Source organism: Glycine max, chromosome 13 (genome assembly GCF_000004515.6).
Source record: "Glycine max cultivar Williams 82 chromosome 13, Glycine_max_v4.0, whole genome shotgun sequence".
Taxonomy (NCBI): Eukaryota; Viridiplantae; Streptophyta; class Magnoliopsida; order Fabales; family Fabaceae; genus Glycine; species Glycine max.
The window spans coordinates 837,468-861,048 of NC_038249.2; the positions used below are offsets into that span (position 1 = coordinate 837,468).

At 31.2% G+C, this 23,581-nt stretch overlaps 1 protein-coding gene across 1 annotated transcript; it reads right to left on the reverse strand.

Annotated features, from left to right (window-relative positions):
• Window positions 1–20,953: 20,953 nt before the first annotated feature.
• LOC100813661 (triacylglycerol lipase 2) lies at window positions 20,954–23,284 on the reverse strand. The gene is made up of 9 exons (XM_014766160.1): window positions 23,105–23,284; window positions 22,942–23,022; window positions 22,651–22,839; window positions 22,430–22,540; window positions 21,920–22,063; window positions 21,784–21,824; window positions 21,621–21,706; window positions 21,418–21,501; window positions 20,954–21,273 (listed from the first exon to the last, which is right to left on the reverse strand). Exons 1-9 carry the CDS (start codon window positions 23,282–23,284, stop codon window positions 20,954–20,956), a joined length of 1,236 nt encoding a protein of 411 aa, XP_014621646.1.
• Between the last annotated feature and the right edge of the window lie 297 nt (window positions 23,285–23,581).

Here is a 23,581-nt window from a genome sequence, read left to right on the forward strand (position 1 = left end):
GAAAGTAGGGGTAGCGGTAAGGACAAACATTGGCGGGTTTGGCGTTGAGGAAAAGATAAATAGAGTGGTCCGTGTGCGGGGTGGAGGAAGGGTCTTAGGTTCAGTAAAAAGTAAGGAAGATTGGGTGAGAAGTTGTTGTATGGCTGAGGTTTGTGTGAGGGTTTCAACGAGTGGGTTAGGTGGGTGTGGCTTAGAGGGAATGAGCTGTAGGTGGAAGAACGCATAGGCTCGATTTGTGTGAAGAAGGCACTTGACTTGGTGATGGGTCATTTTAGTTGGGCCTTAACTGGATAAGCCCTTCAATTCCACCATTTTATTATCCTTGAGCTAGTCTGCACCAAAAACAACGTTAGCACCAACCAATGACAAAACATAGAGGTCCTGAGTAAAAACCTAGAACTGAATATGGATTAGATCCCCTTTTGAAACACTATTGCATAGAAATTGGTGTCCATTGCTCACTAAAGCACTCAAGGGGGTAGTGGGTTGGCCCTTGAGATTTAGAGAATGAACCACCTTATCCTGGATAAAATTATAGGTGCTTACTCCATCGATGAGAATGGTGATGGGTTGGTCATTGACCGTGCTAGAAACATAAAGAGTTTCAAAAGCCATCTATCTTAATAATGCTTAAAAATGATCCAAGCAAAGTGAGTGCAAGAGCCACTGAGGTTAGGATTGGGGTCGGAATTTGGTTTATCCTCCATAGTGTCAAAAACAAGAGAGGCAAAAATGGCTAGAAGACAAAGGTAGCATCATCCTCCATAATCAAGAAGAGATGGGGCTAACAATGATGGCTCTTGCTAAAGAAGCCGCCACAATAATATCAAAGCCCTTTATCGCTCCATTCAACTAACTGGGTCGGAGTGAGATGACCGAAAGGGGTTTTGGGTGGGGTTGGAAGTAGAGGTTGTTGGGATGGTTGAATGAAGGAAATAAGAGTCGGGGAAAATGATGGCGGGGTAAGATGAGGCCGAAACGAGTGTTTGGCATCGAGGAGCATATCCTCCTGAAGTTTGACCAAAATAACGGCTTGAATTAGAGACAATGGTTGTAAAGCTTGAACCTCGCAGCAAATGTCTGATGTTAGCTTGGAAATAAACTAGCTTAGAAAAAAATGTGGAGGGAGTCCCACTATCCAATTCATCGAGCTCTCCAAAGAGGAGAGGTACTGGTTGACAAATTTGTATTGAATGAGCTTGAAGAGGGCACCCTTCGGGTCGTTGTAATAGGACGGTGAAACACATCTCCAACGCAAAAACAAATTCGGGTCAAGAGGAAATTTGGCCATTGCGAAACACCCATCGAAACCAGTTGAGTACCAAACAATCCATGTAGAAGGAGGTGATTTGAATGCTCTCCTCATCACGGGTGTCATGATAATAAAAAAATAGGATATCTTGAAAATCCACGACACAACATTGAAATTGTCAAAATATGGAACATCGAGCTTCATGTGACGTAGATTTCGGTGCGGGGTAGGAGTGAGGGTGGATTCATGGTCAAAGGTGTGTCCTCCAAGGGAGGAGATACGTTGGATAGGGTCATCAATTTTTGAATGGAGGGAGCTCTGAGTATTGGTGAGTTGGAGGACAACATCCTTTAGGCGAGCAATGGTTTGGGAACGGTGTTGTCGGCTATGGGAGGGAACAATTAAAAACACCAAATGATAGGGGTAGGAAACTAATAAATTTATCCCTGAATTAGAGGTCAGGGACGATACCTCCAGAAATATAAGAGAGAAAACAGAGATTTTACTGAATAAATTCCTTCTTATTCATAAAAGGTGCAAAATGCTCCTATATAGGAGAAGCATACAGAGGTAGGGATATTCCCTGTATGAGTGGATAAATTCCCCGCTGCCTTGTTTGTCAAACCTGGATGGTGGCTCTGGCACATGATGTACATGTTGCTCCATACATGCTGGTGCTCGTACAGGAATCGTGAATGGGTTGTTGGCCTTTAAGCCACTTTTCTGGTTCCGGTTTGTATTGAGATGTTGGGCAGTCCACTGTCACTTCGGTTATAGCCTGGTATCTTTTTGTATGCCGTAATTTATTGTATACTATTAGGGGTGGGAATAGGCCAGGCCAGACCAGGCTTTAAAAGGCCTGAGCCTAGCCTACGATTAATTTTTGAGGCCTGAGCCTGGCTTATAGCCTATCAAAGGCTTTTATTTTGGCTCAGCCTGACCTTTTTAAAAGCCTAGCCTGGCCTGGTAGCCTATTTAAAAGCCTATTTAAAAATCTTCTTCACATTAAATCTTTAATATTCCTAGTTGTTTTTACCAAAAAAAAAAAATAACACACCTTCTACAATAGGCTAAACAAGGCCTTAATATATAATTTGCCTTAATTTTTAATCTAACGTTAATTTAGTTGGTGGTCCTAAAAATATATTAATAATATAAACAGAAATCACCAAATGATATAAAATAATCTAAAACAAAAGAAAACCTCATACTTGAGGTAGTACCATTCAAGTCTATCAAACCAACATATTAATTATTACAATAAAAAAATAAAGCCTACATCTCCATTCTATTTGAACAGAACCGGTGCATAAAATATCTACCAATAAAATTAATAGTAACGTCATTTCATCATTAGCTCCTCCATATCCACTATAAGATAGGATATGATAGGATATGATTTTTGTATAGAAACGTAATAGGATATGATTTTTATTTGCTCTAGAATAAAGGAAACCTAATAGGAATAGAAAAAGGAACTGTTAACAGAAATAAGAAAACTAATAATAATAATAATGATAAATATAAAGAAACTCACACCTTGTAATTAAAATTTTTCTTAATTATAGGAATGAAATCTGCTAGTTTTTTTAAAAAATAATATTAATTGTACCCAAAAAATAATATATATATATATATATATATATATATATATATATATATATATATATATATATATATATATATATATATATATATATAGGCCGGCCTATCAGGCTTATAAGGCTTTTTAATATGCCTAAGCCTGACCTATTTAATTTAATAGGCTTTTAAAAAAGCCTGAGCCTAGCCTTTTAATTAAATAGGTCAAGCCAGGCCAGGCTTTATGTAGGCCAGGTCGTAGGCTCCTGTAGGCCGGCCTAGCCTATTCCCACCCCTATATACTATGCGTGACCGCAGGGGTCAATTGATTTTTTATTTTTTTATTATATAATAGGAATTAAATGAAATATAGTGTGAAACAATAAAGAAATTTACTATTTATAATAATATTGTGCTTGAAACTATAAAATATTAACGGTAAATGCTAATTTCTATAATCCCTTTTTCATATATTGACGGTAAACTCATTGTTTGGTTTCTTATATGCTCGAAACTACATAAAAGAGATTAGACATTCATCAAAAGCAAAAGAAAATAATGATTTGGCCCAAAGAAACCAAACATATAAGAGAAAGAAATACATGATAAAAATTACGGGAAATAAAAGAAAAAAAGTTACCTTTCTGATTAGAAAACAAACTAAGAAACTATAGAAGAACAAAGTCTACATAATAATAATAATAATAATAATAATAATAATAATAATAATAATAATAATAATAATAATAATAGATAGGAAATAATTGTTTGTTAGTTTGTTTTCTAATCAGGAAAAAAATAAAAAGGATTAGGAAGAAAACTTGCGAATTATTTTTGTTTAGTTTCTTTTTCCTTATTATTATTATTATTATTATTATGTAGGCTTTGTTCTTCTATAGTTTCTTAGTTTGTTTTCTAACCCGGGGAAAAAAATAAAAAGGATTAGGGAAGAAAACTCAGGAATTATTTTGGTTTTGCTTGTATATGTCTGATAAAAATAAATAAAACATTAAAAAGGATATATAATTAGTTGACAAATTAATAAAATAAAAAATAAACACACTTGCTAAAGTTAAATCAACTACACATAATAATAATAATATGACTAATAACATGAATCTATTTTTTAAATGTCATATGAATCTAATTATTATTACAAAACATGATTTAGAAGACAAATTTGAATCAGGGATGAAAGTCATTATTTTGAAAGTCATTATTCTATTATGTGCATTCACACTGAGATATCAAAATAAACATTTCAACAAAATATATAATGAAAACTTAAAAGTATTCATCAGCTTACTCTCCTCCATGGGCCAAAGCAATGACCATGATTGTTGGCGCTTCCGTGACCCATGACAGTGGCGAATCCAAGACCCTAAGTCAGCGGGGGGTAAATTATAAAAAATAAAATTAGTGGGTTCAATTATATAAATATATATGAAATAAAATATAAAAATATAAGATTTTATTTAGAAATTTGATGAATTTTAAAAAATGAAGGGGTGCAAGTGCACCTTCTCGAGGCAACGTAGGTCTGCCACTGACCCATGAAAGAGGATTCCACATAAATCATAAAAACTTCAAAATCTTGCTTTCCTACAAAATTCATACAAAAACTCAGGAGATAAACAAAATCTGAAAATAGAAACCAATAATAAACACTATAAATAGCAACATACTTTTCGAGACTCCAATAATTGTGTCCTAAGTTTGACTATTTTTGCCTGGAGCTGCCCGAGATGATACTCTGCATAATAGACATAATAATAATAATAATAACAACAACAACAACAACAACAACAACAACAACAACAACAACAATAACAACAATATCACAAATAATATCAATAAAAGGCAAGAATATTGATTGTAGATCAAAGCGGTAAAGATTTTACACCAGCAAAGGAAAAACCATCTCGAGCCTTTAACAAATGGGAATAGAAGCTCTTGAAATTATGCTTAGAACCTAACCAAGCAAAAAAAAGAATCAAAAGAAGCAGAAAAAAAAAAGAATTCGAAGAAGTGCAATGCTTTTCTTTAAACTTGGACGAAGCAACTAGAAAGCTTAACAAAACACAAATCTAGGAGCTTTTACCTATGTATTAAAACAAAAAGATAAAATTAAAACTCATGGAGAGTTTAGTAAGGAAACTCGGCAAAATAGTCCCGTAAAATAAAACTCATGGGGTGCCTCCTCACAAAGGGGGTCGCAGTGACCAGGCCTGGGCGACTGTTTATAAAAAACATAGGTCTCTGCAAAGTCGTAAGACCATTTATGGGGGCTTAGATGTAATCTGGAATATGAGAGATGTTTAATGAAAGGAAAATGGACCCCATTTGGATAAAAATAACTACTTTCTTTAGACACCTTTTTTTCCCCTAGATTTTCCACAACCTATCTAAGTGGTTCAACTACTTTCCGTGTTTAATAGTTTAGTTCTTTTGTTGTTTTATTTATTGGTAAATATTCCTCAGCCTACTTTAGCAACATGTAGCAAAAAGTATTTGATTATCTTCTTAAGTGGTTGATCTTATGTCTAACAAAATGTATTTGATTGTCTCTATCATCCCTTTTGGTATCACTATGGTAGATATGAGTGTATTGGTTATTATTAGTGGCCCCTTTTTTTCTCACTTACATTTTATGATCTAATTGGGTGTTAATTCTTAATGTCGAATAGATACATGATCTTGGAAAGAAGATTTGGACATCAAAGGGAGAAGAAAAAGAAGCTGCCAAGAAGGAGTTCATAGAGGCCCTTAAATTGTTGGAGGAACAGCTAGGAGATAGGACTTATTTTGGAGGAGACAATATTGGCACTCATTATTTATTTAGCAAGCATCAGCTTATTTTTGCAAACCCTCCTTCTGTCAATACTCAATACGAATTTAACAAATTAATCGTAATCCTCTTGTAGACTGTGTTCTTTTTTTCTGCCTCAAAAGAAGACAAATAAATAATTTTTCTTATTTTTTTACAGAAGTAGAAACCAAATCAATTATTCCTGAAAAGAACTAATAAAAGAAATACAGAAAATTAATTAGTTGACAAAAAGAAGGAAAATGCCGTGAGATCATACAGCTATATTTCAAAGGGAATGACTAAAAACAAAACTGAAAAAGTTCATCTCATATCCACAATAAAAATTCTCCGGGATTTATTTTGGCTTGGTGAGAATGAAAAAACAATTTCATTTTGCATGGAACTTCCTGGGAATACTGCAAGGCAAAGACATTGCTATAGCATTTTGTATCAGTAACCAAACCGAATGCTTGAATTAAGTTACTACTAATTAATTGATTATTACCATCCCCATATGATGCCATAGTGAGAGGTGGGGAAATAATCTTCCGAGAAATTTTAGTGATATCATTCAAAGTGATTCCATCTACTACTGCATTTAAGAACCTCTCCAGTGGCTTCCTGAAATGGGTAACCTCACAAATTCTCATATTACAATTTAAGTTAATGATTTAAGTGATACTTCTTGAATTGAAGTAGCAACAAGAGAATTTAAGTGAAAAGGAAAAAAAAGTTGGGATTGAAGAATGAGAGAAAAAATAGAAAAGCCTTTGATTGATTAAATACCTTTCTCCATATGTCAATACATGCCTTTCTATATCCTCTAATGCAGTCATTTGCAAAAGCAATGAGTTTTGAAACACATGACATACTATATGAAATCAAACCAACCCAATTCCCCTTTCTAGATGTGACAAAGCGTGTAGAGAAATCCAGAATAGATCATAATATAGAAGGAAGCAAAGATGCAAGAGAGACATATTATTTTTAATTCAGGTGCGAAGGGAAGAGTAAATGAAAGAAATTCCATATAAACAAAAGTAAAAACTTTAGCACATCCGAGAGAGAGATATTCTTCTACGGGTCGTTTGCAAATACATTGCCATTATTGAGGACAACAGCTGGAGATTAATGGAGCAATGCTTTAGAACAATGAAAAAGTCAAGTAGAAAAAAAAATGTGCTAATCATGTTTTAGTGCAGAGAGAGAGGGAGAGAGAGAGAGAGAGATGAAACAACAATGAAAAAGAAGTGGAGTAGGAGAAAGAGGTTTGGTCTTTGAGAAGTAGTGCAAAGAAAGAGATGAAGTGTATTAATTTGTGAAAAAATTCCCTTAGAAGCTAAACTTGCCTTCCAATGTTTCTGTAGTCTCCTCGGTAAGTGCAGAAGAAAAATATGCTAAAGTCAAATCAATCAATGTACGACTACATCTTTCATGATCATAATAATAATAATATATAAACAATAGAGCGGCTGTTAGGTCCTTTATGTGCTGACTTCACATATCTATTATGAGTATTCCTTTTCATCAGAAAAGTCTCCAATAGAAATGGTCTCTTTTCAGTTTCTTAATATATATAAACATTACTTCGTCCAAATTTAGCTAGAGGCAATAAACCATCTTACCAATGACAGAAACCACATTAAAATATGTAGACTTACATCCATTTCAATATTAATTTTGCAAAACATTTTAAAATCTTCTTCCCCTTCACCTAATATTCACTCAAACTTCATCAGTCATCATCATCAAATTTAATGCAGCATACTAATTACTTGGAGAACATAGAGGAAAGGGAAACTGGGGGCTCGCCTCCAATAATCCAGACAGCGAGAGCATGGGACCGGGTATTTACTGTCCCTCCACACATTATTTTTCTATATTTTATCATCTCAACAGAAAAATTGCTAATATATTTTATCGTCTCAATAGAAAAATTGCTAAATTCAAATTAATGTATAATCAGAGGAGGGAGAGAGAGGCAAATTTTGGTGGGTGAGACTGCAGGTCACTTGGTCTATTTTCCTCCTCCTAAGAATAAAACCAAACATTATTAAAATAAAATATATAAGTAAAAGATAAATCTTAATTTACAAACTGATATTTTAAAGCTAAATTAGACCCAAATATACATTTTTAAAATTTTCTTGAAGTTTCTAACGTTGATCACTTGACTTGAATAATAATAATAATAATAATAATAATAATAATAATAATAATAATTGAAGTGAAAAATCAGATTTACTATGAAATTTCTTATGCATGTGTCTGCCGAATCCCCAAAACAAAAAAGATAATTACAGATCAATACGTAGCGAGTGTAACAGAGCATGAAAAATTAAAATAAAATAAAATTGAAGTGAAAAATCTAGCTTACATGAAAAATTACAATAAAATAAAAGTGAAGTGAAAAATCAGACTTACTCTTGAATTTCTTTTGCATGTACCTGTCGAATTCCCAAAACAAAACAGACCAGCTAGTGTAAGAAAGCATGGAAAATTAAAGCAAACTAAAATTGAAGTAAAAAATGAGATGAACACTTACTTCTTCAAAGTCCGTGGTTTCCCTTACATGCTCATGGTGACAAATTTGAATCACGCGAATATCCTAGGCTACACCCTAGCATAGTCATGGTCACTTGACTTGAGTAATACTAATACTAATAATAATAATGATAATAATAATAATAATAATAATAATAATAATAATAATAATAATAATATTAATTGAAGTGAAAAACAACCATATAGTGAAAATCAATCAATCATGCTAACATGGTAGGGATAGTATTTTTTTCTCAACTATCTCAAGGTGGAATGGACCTCAATGAGTTATACTCTGGCGAGAAATAGTGTTTCCTATTAAACAAATGAATATTATACCTTCTATATCAAGTTGATTCAATGAAAATATGAAATGGAGCAGAGAAAAAGAATACAGTAAGTTGTAACATCTCAACATATTCTCATGAGGCCTTATCTTTTGTGAGAGAATCATAAGTTTTGAAACTTTATTTCACCACTGTACTTGAGGAGCTTATGGATATGGTCATGAATGCTGGGGTAGGTTATAGAGTTTCTGATACAACTGAGAGTATGGTTTCAATAAAGAGAACTTCCACAATCAAGTGAATGGAGTTGCATACAATAGTTTCAAGGCCAGACCAAAGCAACCAAGGCATACAAACCAGAAAAGAAAACTTTATATTATATCCATCATTTGCTACCCAAAGAAAAATATCAAGAAAAATACACAATTTCTTTCCATTAAAAGAAATTAAAAAAAAAACACTAATTAGCAACCCCAGCCTCACATAAAACCTTCAAACCAAGCTAGTTTAAGGCTCGTGCGGACGCCCGGGCTGATATTTTACTGTAAGTGGTATAAAAAAATGAAAATGTGTTGGCAAAATGAATCATTCTTGGCAAAATGTATTTCTTTTTTTTATTCTGACTATTTATCTTTTTAAAATAATTTATTTTAGTTATTTATTTTATTTGAAAGTTTCAAAATCATTCATCCTTTAAAGATTTATATTGGTAACTCATTTTATTTAAAGTATTTAAAATAACCATGAAATTCTTTGAATATATTTAAAATGATCTTTAATTCAAGTGTTATTCAAAATATAAAATTGAATATATTTAAATAATTGAAGGATAATGTTAAATTTTAAAAATATGATATGAGAATCAATTTTTGAAAAGATGATAAATCATTTAATTTTTTTTAAATAAGATGAGGTTAATTTCTAAACTTAATCTGAAACTCCAAAGAAAGTAAAGAACATAGCTTAACGATTTTTCACTTGGCAGTATACGTCGAACGAAAATTTTACCCACAATTGATTCTAAATTTAAAGAGGAAAAAGTGTTAGAAGTAGATAGAATGAGAGAGTTTATAATATTGAAATCAATTTTCATAACTTCATTAGTATCAAAATGAAAAGATCATATGATACTTTTAATGGAAAAAATATTGTTGTCCAAAAGTGAAATCAATAAAATTACTAATATTAAATAACTCAGTGTAAGTAATATTAAAAATGTGTTTTCAATTTACGTTTTTTCAGCAAATTATAAACAATCAAATGCATTGTCTGAAAATCATAATGATTAAATTACAACTTTAAACTGTACCGAGGCATCACTCTCCCCACCGTTTACTATTCTCATACTTTGTCTCTTTCCCCTTCTTTTATTTACTACCTGTTCTTCATTCTCTCTCATTCCACTGCAATCGAAGACAATGTTTTGTGCTGCTGTTTTCCAAATGCCGGAGGGGAATGAGAGAATCCATTGCTTATGTTACCACTGACTTTCTTATTCAGTGAAGAAGGGTCATTTTTTGGGGAACGAAAATGCAAAACAGAAAGGTAAGGGAAAAAAATGTTTTTCCCGTTACTTGAAAAAAATAAAATGTTCAATAATTATAAGCGAAAATATCGCAAGTTTCATATCAACCAATCCGAACTTGAATAATTCAATTTATTATTTGCAACTTAAAAAACCTCCAATCGATAGTTAATTTTTTTCTTCGTTTGATCTCCTTCAACAAATTTTTTTTCTATGGACAAAAGTAAAAATAAAAACAAAACTTAAATAAAGAAAACCACATGTGGTAAAATCCAAATCCCCCACAGACTGTGTTCCTGTCGAATCTAAAACAGAACCAACAAGTCCCATCAATCCTGATGGATCCATCCCTCTGGCCCACCTCAAAAAGACATACCCACAGGGTCAACAGAACACCCCCCCCCCCCCCCAATCCACAAACAGGGAACTGTATAAGTAAACAAAGAAGGAAATGGACATGCGAGAAATTGAAATGGTCGCAACAGGAAAAATCGATAATTGAAAAAACAGGTAAAATTAATATTGAGCTACATGTAAGGAATAAAGTATGATTTTAAGGTAAATATTAGGATTAATGTTGAGCCTTTTTTATATTAAAAAGAGTAGTTTTTTATATTTTAAAATTTGTATAAAGTCTCCTAAAATATTAGGATTAATGTAATTGTTTCAAACAAAAATATTTTAAAAAATGTCATTTGCAACTAAAATTATTAAAATGAATTTAGAGAGTATACATGGATTAATAATAGTATTTGCTTTTAATTAGAGGATGAAGAGTCTTTTTGTTTAGTGTTTGTATATATATCTATTAAAGTTCTTAAACTTAGGTCTAAGTTTTTGGAAAAGCAACTGAAGTTTTGTTTTTATAAATTTAAAATTAATTTGAAGATTATGGTTATTCCCATGTCTGAACAAAATATTTAAAAATGATTGTTAAGTACCTGTTAATGTTTTTTATAAAATTTTCTAACTTTGTGTTTGATTTGCAGTTGTATAAAAGATATATACTTGAAAATATGGATATGATTGATTTAAAACTATATTGTGATTCAATCTTGATTGTTTCAAAAAATTTGATTGTTTTCAGATAATTTCGTAATTAATTGAAATAATTTTTAAAAGGGAAGATGACATGTGATAACCACATGTTTTAATTTTGATTGATTCCAAATAATAAATAATAAATACAATTAATTTTTTCGTATTCATAGAACATATCATTATATTGAATTGGATTATATAATAAATCAAATGTAATAATGACAAAAATATGATACGATGATTCATCAATTAATTACGTGTATATTAATATTTAATGAATTAATATATATAGTAATCAATCATTATATGCTAATCAATGTAATGAAACTTATTATTTTTAAGATGCTAAATAGTTGTATGTTACCATGATTTGATTCAATAACAATTAAAATAATTATTAAAAATTCAATCAAAATAATATGTTTACTATTACTATTAGCACCAACATTGAATAAATTAAATAAATATTAATTGATTACATGTTAATAATTGAATAAATAAATTAATAATATTAGTTAAAGTATTATATATTAACGTTAATGATATCATAATTAAAATCAAAATTTGAAATTTTAAAATCTTGCATGATCTGAGTTTTAATTTTATAGAGACATTAAACATAAAATGTAGAGATAGAGGTGATCAAACCATTGGTTAGAAGGATAAATGATGAATTTGATTTCTTTTTAATCTCACTATTTATCTTTTCTAAATAATTTATTTTAGTTATTCATTTGATTGGAAAGTTACAACATCATTCATACTTAAAAGATTCATATTGGTGACTCATATTATCTAAAGCATTTAAAATAATAATATAATTATTTGAATATATTTAAAATGATCTTTAATTCAAGTACTTTTCAAATTATAAAATTTAATATATTTAAATAATTGAAGGATTATTTAAAATTTTAAAATAAGGCAACACAAAGATATCGACTTTCTGTAACCTTATAACAAAAATTCTAAATTAATCGTGAACAAATTGATCATGATTAAAGGTGGTTTTAATAATATGTTAAAATTGATAATATAACATTTAAAATTGATTGTTAAGTATTTACTAAATATGAATAAGTCAACGGCTAAATAATCATTATTTTCATATCTCAACAGAATATGCACATTAACTTGAAATTGATGATTATTTTTCTATCCTAACAGAATATTTACAATTAATTGTTAAACATGTGTTATCTTGAAATGAAAATGAACAAAAGCACGGATAAAATATGCTTTTTAATTAAACGTTAATAAATTGATTGCGGTTATGGCAAAATCAAATACAAAATTGAAGTTGGTTTTAATAATATTTATTAATATTAAATAATAAATGTGCAATAAAATCAATAAAATTCATTAATATTAACAATTGTAATAATTATCTTCTAGTTATTTTCTAGAATGGAACAAATTGATTCCTGTATGTTATTTTTTGGCTTTAAATGACAACTGTATCTCAAATTAAATGAAAACTAACAAAAATATGAATAAAATACGCTTATTAATTAAATGCTAACAAATTGAATATCATTATGGTAAAAGCAAATACAAAATTAAAGTTGATTTTAATAACATGTTAAAATTGATAGTGTAATAATTAAAATTAATTGTTAAGTATATACTAATTAGGAATAAGTTAACGTCTAAGCTATCATTATTTTCATGTGCTAACAGACTATGATTATTAATTTGAAAATTATGATTGTTTCCATATCTTAACAGCAGAGCATTTAAAATTGATTGTTAAGTAGCTATTAATTCAAAATAAAAATGAACAAAAATACTAATAAAATATGCTTATTAATTAAATGTCATTAAACCGGTCGTGATTACGGGAAACACAAGAACAAAATTGAAGTTGGTTTTAATCATATATTTAATATTGATTGCTAAGAACCTACTAATTTGAATTAAAGCTGGTTTACTATAATTTTTTATCAATCTAATTATTTGGTTAATTCTAATAAACTGAATCCTAAAAGTTTGATTTTAATCTTTGATATATTTAATTTTTTTTTCGTTTGAAACATTGATCTTATGTTAATATTCAAAATTTAAAATAATTAATTCATTATAATGATTTTTTTTATTAAAGGAAAGATAACTATATAATTAGGAATATGAAATTGAAGTTGGTTTTAACAATATATTAAAATTGACACTGTAATATTTAAAAGCTGATTGTTAAGTAACATAATATTATGATTATTTTCATATCCTAATGGAATATATATTCTGATTAATTTGAAGAGCTTGGCTATTTTCATACTCCAACAAAATATTTCAAATTAATTGCCAAGTACCTATTAACGGAAAGGTTTTTTCAAAGTTTCTAACGTTTTTGTTTCATTTACAAATTATCAATAATTACTTTTACCAAAAATCTTTTTTCATATCTACAATGTTATTGGTGATGGGCTCAAATTCAATAATAGGATTATGATTTCTCAATTGGTAAAACATAGATGATGAGAATCAAATCACACCATTTCTGTAATAAGTGAATGCCCTTTTTTCTATTATTTGTAGTAAGATATTGGGCACAATTGAAAAGGTTTTATAAATAAAGTTTCAATTTATCCAAGATCTAGGCATAGGTAAAAACCCATTCTATAATTTAATGGATTATTGTGTGAGAAATAATCAGACTTATTAATTTAATCAAATTTGCAAATTGCTCGCAACATCTAAGATAGAACAAAGGAAATATATAATAGATATTAGCATTAAGAAAGAAAAGTATCAATTTTGATGACAATGCTTTAACAAAACACCTCAAAAATCATATACCATAGAAATGGAGATACCATAAATCAATACAATCGTAATTAGTTAATCCAAAGAATATGTTTGATTCAAAATATACAGGATTCAATTTTGATTGATTTCAAATAATTTTAATTTTGCATTGTTTAAATTGATAGGATAACATTTAAAATTGATTGTTAAGTACCTACTAATTAGGAATAACTTAACGTCTAAATTATGAGTATTTCCCTATACTAACATAATATGTTAATTAATTTGAAGATTATTTTTATTCCGATATTTGAACAAAATATTTAAAAATGATTGTTAAGTACCTGCTAATGTTTTTTATAAATTTGCCTTACTTTGTGTTTGATTTGCAAGCTGTATAAAAGATATATACTTTAAAATATGAATTTGATAGATTCAAAAATATATAGTGATTCAATTTTGATAGTTCCAAACAATTTGATTAATTCCAGATAATTTCGTAATTAATCAAAAATAATTTTTAAAAGGGAAAATGACATGTGGTAACCACATGTTTAAATTTTGATTGATTCCAAATAATAAATAATAAATACAATTAATTTTTTTGTATTCATAGTAACATATCATTATATTGAATTTAATTATATAATAAATCAAATGTAATAATGACAAAAATATGATACGATGATTAATCAATTAATTACGTATATATTAATATTTAATGAATTGTTATATAGTAATCAATCATTTTATGCTGATCAATGTAATGAAACTCATTGTTTTTAAAACTAATTAATTTCCCGGAGCAATCGCACATATTTCCATTAACAATAAACTGGAAAAACAAAAAAAAAATGACAGGTTGCATCACGTAGAAAAAAAACAAAATTAAAATTAATAGAAATTTGAATGTATGGAGGTTAAAATGTAACAATTTTTTTAATGGAAAAAATAAAATCATAGGTAATATGATTTTACACGTGTCCAGCACTATCGTTGCCACTTTAGTAGCAAAAATAATTCTTAAGTATGGCATTTTAATTAACAATTTTTTTTCAATATATTAATATTTAATGAATTGTTATATATAGTAATCAATCATTATATGCTAATCAATGTAATGGAACTCATTATTTTTAAAGCTAATTAATTTTTTGGAGCAATCACGCATATTTCCATTAACAATAAACTGGAAAAAACAAAAACAAAAAAAGACAGATTGAATCACGTAGAAAAAAACAAAAAAATAAAATTAATAGAAATTTGAATGTATGGAGGTTAAAAATGTAACAATTTTTTTAAAGGAAAAAAATCAAATCATAGGTAATATGATTTTACACGTGTCCAGCACCACCGTTGTCACTTTAGTAGCAAAAATAAATCAAGATAGCTTAAGTATGACATTTTAATCATCAATAAATGCTGAGAACCATTGGTTAATTATTCTAGGATTGGTGAGTATTTAAATTTTTTGTATTTTGTCGACATAGACCACGTATATATGATTGATTCAGTCGCTTGGCAGATAATATTTTATGCAGCAATATAATAATAATAATTTAATTAAAATTAAACATTACAAAATATTCTTATAACATATACTGAATGAAGAGAAACAACAAATATAACATTGTCTAATACCCGAAAGCATTTGAAAGCCAAAAACATATCAGTTTTTCTAAGGGACAACCAAAGTAACAAAACATTGTGATAACTGTTTTTTTTTTCTCTTATTTAGGTGGACTGGTCTTCATCCCATCCGATGTTCTTCCTCAGAATGATCTCCCACACACCTTGGTTTAGCCGATAATAAAAGACAACTTCATCTTGAACCATCAAGTTGTTGTCCCTCCGGAATTGGTACCAAGGTGTAGTGAGAGTTTGCAGCCCATCTTGGATAGACATCCTCCAAATTTGACGACCACTGGGTGATTCAACAATAAGATATTTATAAAAAAGGGAAAAAAAATCAAAAGTTCTTTGTAAAAAATTTTAAAAAATAAAATAGAATAGAATACTACCTCCTTGTAAAACTGGTGAGGTAGAGGCACCATGATCCTTGCTCCATCTCCAGTGTTGGCTTCACAGCCGCAACCACAAGCACCTCTGTGCGTCATGCTGACCATCATCTCCAAAGCATCAGTCACCTACAGAAAAAATGACACATAATCATAAAAACGCACACCACACGCACCGTACTCATACTCACACTCACATGTGAATAAAAAAGAGGGATATCATCCTGTTCCTGAGTGGTATTCAAAGTTATCTTCCTTTCTTCTTTCTCCTTTGCTACATTCTCCTGCAAACCTCAAAAGCCTCATCTGATTAATGACAACAATAAGCACTAAAACGAAAGCTTTAGATCAAAATCTTACTTAGATATGAAAGGTGATAATGCTGAAGTTCAGATTAAACAGGACAAGATCTTAGGCTAATGTTCGATGACCAATAATTTCAAGCCATGGAGAACCTACTTCAGTTCCTCCTAAATGTAATCTTACTTGTGTCAACAGAATATGGTAAGTAGCAATAGATTCTTGAACCGATATCCAATTCAATTAGACTTCATTACTCAAAATATGAAGAATAAAACCATGGTCAACCACTGCAAGATAATCTGGACCCCTAATGGGTTCATCAGATATCTCCAATATTTCCATTTCAACAGCTTCTGTTAATTGTGTGTGTACATTATAAGTTTATAACAAAAAAGAAAGATGAAATATTCTTCAATTAGAATCATATTTCATCTCGTAACTAAAATTATCAGTTATTATCAAAATGAAATGCCACTTTTAATTTTTATTGGAGATAGTATTATGATATTAGATTATGTCCAAGTTCCTTTTGTTCCAAAAAACAATAGTGTGTGTGAGAGAGAGATAAATCATAAATATGCACACCGTGGTATCTTCTTCATCGTAGTAGCTAGGTCTCTCCCACGCAAGCATCATGTCATATATCAACCTGCTAAATGAGCCAACATTGATGTTTCCTTCTATGTTGTGGCACAATTCACTCACAGCCTCCCCACTGCATAATTTAACTAATTTTCTACAATAGTTTCCTATTTCAGGGTTCCACCCCCTTCAAAATCCACCACCAATTTCTCTACCGAAGTGTCCAGTTTCCTAAGTAACAAATAAACAAATGCAAAGTAAATTTAGATATAAGAAAACAATCTACCACAAAATTAGAACATGAAATTGGCTCCATTTTCTCTTAATTTTTCCAAGCTCTATGAGACCAACTACACCAACATGGAGAAAATTAAAAGGACAAAATACAAAATTACTTTCTTTCATGAAAAAACACTATACACGTGTTATAATTCTAACATCCTTGTATAATAAGATTATTATCATTATTATTAGCATATGGCTATAAGAGTGGGAAGAGAGATTACTGTGAACATCTCTTGATGATGAAATCCTCGGCAATGGAAGACAAATATTTGAGTTTCATCGCCATAATAACCGTACGTACGTTGTGGTTTCTTCCCTCTATGTTTCTCTCTCTTTTTTAGTGAGTAAAATACTAATGCTAAAATGCAATGAGGCACCGAAAATCAAAAGGGTCTGGTCTTGAAACGGACTGGCCAAACAACAAACCAAAATATGGTAAATAGAGCGGATGATAAAACCGCAAAGTCATATTTAATAATAATTTTTTTACTGAAATTTAGTAAAGTCATTAATATTAATCAGCTCAACATTGTCAAAAAATCAAATCTAGACATCAAGACCATATCAGAATTTAGCAACATCACCAAACCAAAATTGGAAACAAAATTAAGTGTATTATTCATCGAGTTCTAGGTGCTCTTTACCTTATCAATCTTCTCAAAAGTGTCGGCCCTCCGAGGGGTTAATCCATTGATAGTCTCACCAGCAACCTTAGAGAGCCAAGAGGGCCACCCTGCTGCAACCTATGACTTTAGCTTGTATGAAAAAAGTCCATCATAATGGTCAAGCCAATCTCATTAGCAAAAACCACAATGGATATCAATTAAACGTTTATCAAAATAGCATATCATGATATCAGATATTGATTTCTTATTAGTAAAAAAACAATGTGGATTTAAATAATCTAAGCGTAGTACAAATCAAGACCTTTTTGGCATCTTTTTCATACATAGCATAGAAAAGTTCAAGCAGTCTCTCCTGGGTAAGCAAGTTGCATGCAATTGATAATAACATCAAAGATTACTGCAAATTGCCAAGAAAAATCACGAATTCCATTTTTCTCAATCCAAAACAACATGCATATAAAAACACATAAATCTTAACATCTTTTCACCCTTTTTAATCAGTTATCAAAGCATTTGATGTATATAATTAAGAACATCTCTATATGTATCGACTTTAATATTGCCAACATTGCAGTTTATTATTCTTCATTTCTACATTCAATCGGCGACACCTACCTTCGCCACCTGCATCAATTGCCACAACAACCAACAACTCCATGATTAAAATCAAATCGAAACCTTAGAAAGCCAAAATAATGTAAGAATCCAATGCAGACCTTGTAAAAATGCTCATACTGCCTGTTTCCAAGGCCAAACACACCATAGTGAAGATTCTGAAGCCACCCTTCTCCTTTTTCACTTCCCTAAATCCTCCTCAAAAATACACAAAGTCAAAATCATACCACAAAAAATTAGACAAAAAAAAAAGGGAAAAAATAGATAAAAATGGGATCTTTATTCTTCAACATCGCCCTGCTAATCATATTGTTGCAATAAATCAGCAACAACTCTTGTAGCAAAAATGGTAGAACATCATTTTTTTTTATAAAAAAACCAACGAAAAAGAACATAAGAGAAACAATAAGAAATCAACAACAACTCTCGTAGCAAAAATGGTAGGAGATAATTTTCTTTAAAAAAAACGAAAAAGAGCAGAGCAGTAACCTCGAGTCTTTAAAAAAAACGGAAAAAAACATAGCAGTAACCTCAAGTCCTATTGTTGCAACTATTGCATGGGCAAAATGTGTAACCTTCAGCACCGCCGTTAGCCTGTCCCAAAAATTAAACCACAAAAAATTAGACAAAAAAAGGGGGAAAATAGATAAAAATGGAACCTTTATTCTTCAATACCTTTGTTGTTGTGTGTGGTTGTGGTGGTGCTTATGATAGGAGGAGAAATAATAGAACTTGGATTGGGGACTACCTCCTTCATAAACCTTCTCTTTCCAATTACGCCCGATTGAGACTACCTCCTTCATAAGCACTTGTAAGAGAAGAAAATAAGAAAGTAAAATGAATAAAACTCCTCCCATAAGTTAGATTAGATGAGACAACTTTTATAAGAGTTAAGTACATAAGTTGATCAAAACAGGGTTTTAGGGGCACTTCAAATAGGCTCAACAAAACTAAATGCAACAGCTCACAAAAAGCACACCAATGTAGAGATAATAATGGAAGCGCATCTCACAAGAACATGTAGAGATAATAATGTACAATGCACAAACAACACCAAGAAACTTGCAATTAAAAACCATCAAAATCCAATTGATTCTAAAGAAATCGGATAAATGTTAGACCATCAATAAAATTATAAAAAGGGAAGCAAAAGTCAAAACTTTTCCATTCAACAAAAAATGGACAACAACAAAGGGACCAAAAACACAGGAAAACGAAAACTTAACATGGATCAGAACAAAAAGAAAACATGCATGAGAAGAACAACAGGAAAAGAAAAGCAAAACCTCGTTTGCCATCGAAAAAATGTACAGCAACAAAACCAAGCACGACGGGAAGCAAAAGTCAAAACTTTTCCACTCAACAAAAAATTAACAACAACATAACAAAAAAAAAATTATTAAGAAGAAAACATGCATAACAACAAACAAAATTAAGACCTTGCAAATAGAGACAAATAATACTAAAACAAACATGCACAACAGGAAAAGGGAAAAAAACTTGTCCGCAAGATGCTTCTTCGTCGATAGCCTGGTAAGCGGAAAGATAAAAAAGGAACCAAAAACAAAGTAGAAAAATCAGTTAGAAAAAAATAACTACCAGTTAAGAAGAAAACATGCATAATAACAAAAACTCAACAGAAAACCAGAGCAAAAACTGGAATTGAAGATGGAAGAGACGGACCACAAAAATGGAGCAGAATGAAAGCACGGAGGAAACCTCGTGTACCAAACAAAAAATGGAAAACCTAAGCAAGGGGAAAACTCAATGGCAAGTGAAGCTGGAAGAAATGGACCAGAAAAATGAAGAAAAAAAAGCAAACAGGAGAAGGTGAGGAAATGACGAAACGCAGTTCAGAGGAAACAACGAGAGAAGGCTGGAGAAGGAGGCATGTGGAGAAACCAAAGCTTGAAGCGGGTTGTGGCTGGTTGTGTTCGAATCGGAAGAGAAGAGAAAAAAATAGAAGAAGAAAGAAAGGAAGAGGCACGGGAGAAATTGAGAGAGAAATGGAATTAGGCACAAAAGAAGAAAGAAAGGAAGAGGCACGGGAGAAATGGACAGCTCTAGGGTCACCTGCCAATCTTAAAAAATTTACAAAATTCCAATTCTGTTAACTACAGGGGGACACATGTCAGCACCTGGAGCATGGGCACAATAGACATTTCCATAGACATCTCATTTATAAGACTTAGTATAGATACCAAAGATCCTAGGTGAGTGGCCGTAGAAGCTTAGGCTGCTGTTTTTGTACTCCTAGCACCTCTCATGCATTTTTCTTTAATATATTCTTTTGGCTTGTATAAAATAAACTCTTTGATGATACCCCTCTTCCTCCTAGATCATAGTTTGTACTGGCTAGTTTAAGTGTTTGGAAGACTATGTAAATGAATTATATTTTTGTTCTTTCCATCAAAGTTTGGGATATAAATGTAAATCACTTTCATTGTCTCCTTGGACATATACGTATTCATTAGATAAAGACTTTTTTTAATAAGCATTGCCACATGAAATACATTGTATGTGGTCGTTACTACATTGACGACTCATTAAGAACCAATGTAGTAAAAGACGCGATGACATATTTGAAATTAAAGCAAAGAATAATACATCAGCTCTATATGAACCAATGTAAAATTTCATAGACTACATAGGTTAAAATATGTAACATACTCTATTGAACCAACTTGATGAACAAAAATATTTACAATATTTGAAGTACAATTAATAATGTATTGTAAAATCAATTAACATTAAAAAAAGATATCATAGGATCATAAATCATTTGTTTAGCATTGACAGCCCTGACAAAATCAAGGTGAGCATAATCTTCCTTGAACAGTACCACGAGCTTGTTCCCATTATGATCTTTGAGGTCATTGAGCAAAACCTGCACATCCTTTACATCAGATAGAAAGTCTTGCCCTCCATAGCTGAGAAAAAGAGGGAATTCATTTGGAATTGCCGTCATGTCATAAAGAGGAGGAACTGGTTGTCCATAGTGCTGCATATTTTGTCCTTGGTCACCATAATCATACTTTACTATTTTTCCTGTTCTGATCACTACTCCAAATCCAAAGGAAGAAAGATCAACAAGAAATTATGTAGAAACTAGTACTACTCATCAGAAATGCATAAAACTAATGTTTCAAAATCAAATGACATTTGGTCACGCACAGCAAAAATGTTTCCTACTAGTAGACTTACTTTGCGATAGATGGATCAAATTCTTAGTTGCTGTTGGCTCAGAAGAGATATCTGTTCTGGACGAATTTAGGCAGCAGTTTGGACCTAAAGTTTGAGGGTAACACCAAAATAATGTCAACATCTGTAGGAACTACTATAGCATATAAATAGTAACAGAGAATGAAAACTTCAATTCCTGGTCGTGCTAGTAACATTTATAGCACCTGTGACAAGCGACATTAGGTTTGAGCAGTTCAAGTTTAGTTTATTGCAGATGTCTTCCACAAATTTTGATGCCGCACCACCCCTGCTCATTAGGAAACATTGATACTCAATTACATTGCAGAAAGAGATAGTAAATTTCCAAGGTTAGGGTTCTTCTGTTACCCGTTCGGATTGAATTCGTGGATTCCTAACCAGTACATGTCCTGTTATATTAAGAAGGAAAATATTTTCATCAACTCAGTCAATTTGTATTGAATGGATATTTTAATGCTCAGCTACATGATCTTCTCTCTCTTACATTAGCTATAAATGTGTCTGCAGCAAGTTTTGTTAGTAGTGATGGAATCTGATTCATATGAGCAATTGGGCAAAGTAATGCAGTCGATCTCAACATGTTCACCACTTGCCCTTGAGATAAAGCAGCTAAAGCCATTAAAGTTCCCTGAAATTTCAGCTTATTGTTAAATATACACACAAACTAGAAATGCAAAAGGTTTAACCACATTTTTAGTCGCTATAGTTTTTCCCAATTTTGGTTTTAATCCTCATTATAGGAGTTTAACTTTGAGTCCGTATAATTTCAAAATCCCTAGGATTTAGTCTTAGCCATCTCATGTATATTTTGGTCTTGGTCCCTATACCAAGAACCAATTCCTAGTAGCTTTGAAACTATAGGTACTAAACCAGACTTTTAAAGTGTAGGAACTAAAACTAAAATTAGAAAAAAAAACATTATGGAAACTAAAAATATATTTAATATGACAAAGGAGAATCTAAAAACACAAACATAATGAAATTAAGAACTCACCAAGGAATGACCTGCATAGTGTATTCTCTGACCAGTATAGTTGTACACATATTGGGCAAAAGCAGGAAGATCATAACTAGCCAATTCATCCCATGACCAATCCCAATAGGCCTACACATAATGAATAAAATGATTATATATCCATTAGAGGAGAGCTCTATATCAACTGGTTTACTCAAAGTCTGAAAACTGAAATGCATGTGTCTCATAAGGAAAAGAACCGTGTCATTAGGAATAAGTGATGTGTGCCCGCTGCTGTATTGTGTCCCACGAACATTGGCGAGCCACACATCATACCCATTGTCTGCTAAGATAAATCCCAATGATTCATCTGGAGAATTTACCAGCCATGTTGAAGCATCCTGAAACAACTCAACACAAGTTAATTGTCTAAGTTCAATAATCACACTCTACATTTTTTAAATCTTAGCAGACAAACGAGTTTGCTTTTCTTATGTATTTGTCTTTGCATTAACACAACTTACACTAAAGATACCATGTTGTAATAGCACCGGCGGCTTGTCAGCTTTCTCTCCGGACCGTCCTTCTGGCATCCTCTGCAGGCTCAGGATGTAACCATCCTCTGTTGTAACCTGGCTCCAACAAAAACATAATTCCCTAAAATGCCTTCATAATCAATGGCTGGTGGTTGTAACAGGATAATAATATATGCACCTGATGTTCTTCACATGTGTAACCTTGTGTCTCTACCATTGTTTTGCAGATACCATCAATATCATTAATAACTGGATAGGATGTTAGCCGTTCATTGTTAAGGTGAAGTCTTTTCCTCCCTTGAGCTGCTGTTATGCAAAGCAGGACTATTGAAAACAGGCTAACTACAGTGTTGGCCATTGGCAATGTGTATATGTTCCCTGCATTATCTGCTGACATTTTTATAGCATTTTGTAGTGCATAGACAAAGTTAAAGAGGCTAGTGCATAACATGATTTTTTTATGGTCGTGTTCTAACATATTTTGATTAATCATTGTTAACTTAGTGTTCAAACCAAGGCATTGGTATGAATATGGGTTAATTTTTACGTTATTCATATAGCAATTAATATGTATTTTGTATGAAATGACGTATCTGCTAGGTTTCCATTATTTTTTTTTTTGGTTTACACTACTCATAGTCAGAGACTAATTCCT